The 3,505-nt window shown below is 36.6% G+C and overlaps 1 protein-coding gene across 1 annotated transcript; it reads left to right on the top strand.

The window, feature by feature from the left end:
- The first annotated feature begins 302 nt into the window (after positions 1–302).
- Positions 303–2,989, top strand: LOC110101835 (protein WHAT'S THIS FACTOR 1, chloroplastic). The gene is made up of 2 exons (XM_020829903.2): positions 303–601; positions 909–2,989. Exon 2 carries the CDS (start codon positions 931–933, stop codon positions 2,311–2,313), a length of 1,383 nt encoding a protein of 460 aa, XP_020685562.1. The 5' UTR covers positions 303–601; positions 909–930; the 3' UTR covers positions 2,314–2,989.
- The last annotated feature ends 516 nt before the right edge of the window (positions 2,990–3,505 follow it).

Here is a 3,505-nt window from a genome sequence, read left to right as displayed (position 1 = left end):
TATAACTAATCAAACAATTAAAAAAGATACAAAATATTTAATTATATTATATTTTAGATACATATTTATATTAAATATTTGCAATCCAATAGCCCATTAATTAAATTCCTCGTCTTGAGATAGGAGAAAAATTAAAAGAAAAAAATCAATGTATTTTTATCAAAGTTTTAATGAAAATAAGACAATTTTTAAATTTTATTTTAAATAAATATGTAACATAAATAGTTAATATTAAATTATTCTTAATGTAAATTTAAAATTTTAAATCTCATCCTAATTATTTTTTTTATCAGAATATTTGAGAGAAATTTTTTCCAAGCAAGAAAAAAAGCTAGTGAGATCTCTAATCCCAGGTGCGCACCGGCGAACTCGCGACGCCTGCGGGCTGGAGGCGGAGGAGGGGAATGGCAAGGTGAGTGCGTGAGTCGTGACGTTGAATGGGTACCGGACAACCTCAAACTAGACCGGCAACCGCTTAGCGTGACGCGGTTGACGCCGAACGGGGAACGGGAGGCCAGAAGAGGAGGGGTTGGCCGGAGCGCCGCGTGGTGGGTTTTGAAGATTTGAAGGCGCTGGTTCATGAGAGATCACCATCGAACAGGTTGTTTGCTCTTCTTTATCATATCCTCTTTTAAATTTTTCTTTGCTATCGATCTTTCTACTTGGAATAACAACAGTGAAGACCTGTACCGTAAGGATTTGATCGGCGGAGATTTACTTTACTCTTTCTTATTTTTTGGAACCTAGAAACCCTAAGCCCTATTTTTTAATTAACTTATGCATATAAATCTGTAATTGAAATGGTTTGAGGTGTATTTTCAATTGTCTTGTTTGATCTAATGATCTTACCATTTAAATACTCTTGTTAGTGTCCTTCATTGGAGCTTATTTTTTCAAGTTTTCTACAGAATTGCCAGTTAATTGTTCCTGATGGTTATCAGATGTTTTCTAAGTGTTGCAAATATAAGGAATGGAATCACTCAACGCTGTCGAATTTCTCTTGCTGATGAGATAAGTCAGCCTTCTTTGACAGTTGAAGTAGTTGGCTCATCTTTAGCATGTTATTACAATTCCTCGCAGAGGAGACTGATGAGTAAAAGCAGGAGGGTTCAGGACAGAAGCAAGAATAAAAGGGTTCATGACCTCGAAATCGCTACAGAAAGGTGGAAGGTATTATCAAAGATTTTGTTTATTATGGATGTAATAAGGAAAGAGCCCGAACAAATCATTCCTTTGAGGAACTTAGAACAATACCGACAGCAGATAAATCTTAGCAAACCTCACAGAGTTTCTGACTTTGTTCGAAAGTCTCCAAAACTCTTTGACCTCTATAAGGATAATAGGGGAGTTGTATGGTGTGGCTTTACAAAGAAAGCTGAAAATCTTGTTGAAGAAGAGGGTCGGCTTATTGAAGAGAACACTGAGAAAGCTGTTGAGCATGTCACACGACTGTTGATGATGTCCGTGGAAAAAAAGCTTCCATTAGATAAGATTGCTCATTTTAGAAGAGACTTTGGCTTTCCCTTTGATTTCAGAAGAAGATGGATCCACATGTTCCCTGAACATTTCAGAGTTATAAAAATTGATGGTTCAGAGTATTTAGAATTGAATTCCTGGAATCCTGCTTGGGCAGTTACAGAGTTAGAAAGAAAATACATGCCAGAAAATATGTCTGGGCTTCCATCACCTGGAATTCTTTGCCTTCCTTTTCCAATGAAATTCCCTCCAAATTTCAAGAAAATTTTTAGGGATGGAGGTAAAATTGAGCATTTTCAGAAAAGGTCATACATATCTCCATATGCTGATGCTAAGGGCCTTGTTCCTGGTTCACAGGAGTTTAACAAAAGGGCGGTTGCAGTGATTCATGAGATTTTGAGCTTCACCATTGAGAAAAGACTTGTAACTGATCACCTCACACATTTCCGATGGGAATTTGTGATGCCCCAAAAATTGATGAGGCTTCTTTTGAAGCACTATGGGATTTTCTATGTTTCTGAAAGGGGGAAAAGATTCAGTGTCTTCCTGACCGGAGCTTATGACGGTTCAGAGTTGATTAGGAAATGTCCTCTTGTTCTCTGGAAAGAAAAGATTATAAGTCTGACTGGCTACAGAGGAAGGAAGAGGGGAGTAAAAAATTTTAATGAATTTGTTGATTTTGATGAAGGTGATTTGTTTGATGGTGAGCTTGATGATCAAGATACCATTTCTAATTTTGAAGATGATGAAAGCATAAGCACTCTCAAGGAGCCTACCCTTGCGGAAGACTCAGAGATGGATGTGAGAGATTTGTATGATACATACGGGATCACCTAATCTATTTCAGATTGGCAGCCTTAGTTTGGTACTCTTTTGCTCTTTTAATTTTAAATTTCCGCTTATGGTCTAAAGTTTTTATGGTGAGGCATGTTCTCAATATAGCCTTCGTTTGGGACGGCTTTCTCGCTGCTTCTTGAAGCAGTTTTTTGTACTATAAAGCTGCTTCAAGAAGCATCAAGAAAGCCGTCCCAAACGAAGCCATAGTCTTTGCATACACTTGGCATTGCATCAGGTTTTCTTCTGCTTTCTCTCTTTTTTTTCCTAATACCAAAAAGCACCTTTGAAATCTCTTCAACTCCTCAAACTTACTGGCTCACCTGCTGTCATTCTTGAAGTTATCCTCTTTTGCATGTTTTCTTCGGCTAATAAATGCTCATTTTATGAATTAATGAGCCCAACCTCGTACCATGAAGCCAAAAGGTTTGTTAGTATACCAATTACCAGTGTTTAGACCTCAGTTACACTTTGGAGTTGTGCATATCACCGTTTATGGTGTAAAATGGGAAAATCATGCTAGCTAAAGAAATATAGATGAAAGCATGCTAAAACTGGATGTGTGGATCTATTCTCTTCAGCAAGTAGAGATTTAGATGTGTTGAGTTTTGAATACTATTTATCAATAAAATCATGATTAGCCTATCGCATTGTAATTTTATTGGCTTATTGAAGGAAATATTGAAGCGTAAATATTGCGGATTATAAATTTTTTTCTTCTCCATCTTATATCTCTTTCTATGTTGTATTAGAGACTCCAAACCCTCAATCGTCCCAGATCAAAATGGTATTAGAGTCTAGATTAGAATTAACATGTGATGCAAGACTAAAAATATTTTAATTGCATGCGTTAAGAATTTGCACGATCTCTTGAATAAAACAATTAGGATTAAACTTTTAGCAATCCAAAACGACAAAAGAAAACAAGAGAGGGGTGCCTACGTTTAGGCTAAGTTGCTTGTCAAATGCTTGACTTATCAAAATAACGTAGAATATCAATAACATGCAAATTAAGTAGCTTTCAAACAAAATCCCTACGCTAACAATGAGATTAGAAGCATAGAGGCTAAACTCAATTCCTACGATTACTAGGCTTGACAGAGGCAGGTGAACAAGACCTTCATGACTCAAATCAAATCACAAGAGAGGGTTAAATTACGAAAATACGAGAGTAGGGAGATTGGAAAACCTTTGT

The sequence above is a fragment of the Dendrobium catenatum genome, unplaced genomic scaffold (genome assembly GCF_001605985.2).
Source record: "Dendrobium catenatum unplaced genomic scaffold, ASM160598v2 fragScaff_scaffold_1226, whole genome shotgun sequence".
In the NCBI taxonomy this organism is placed as follows: domain Eukaryota; kingdom Viridiplantae; phylum Streptophyta; class Magnoliopsida; order Asparagales; family Orchidaceae; genus Dendrobium; species Dendrobium catenatum.
This window is presented reverse-complemented; position numbering and strand designations above follow the sequence as displayed.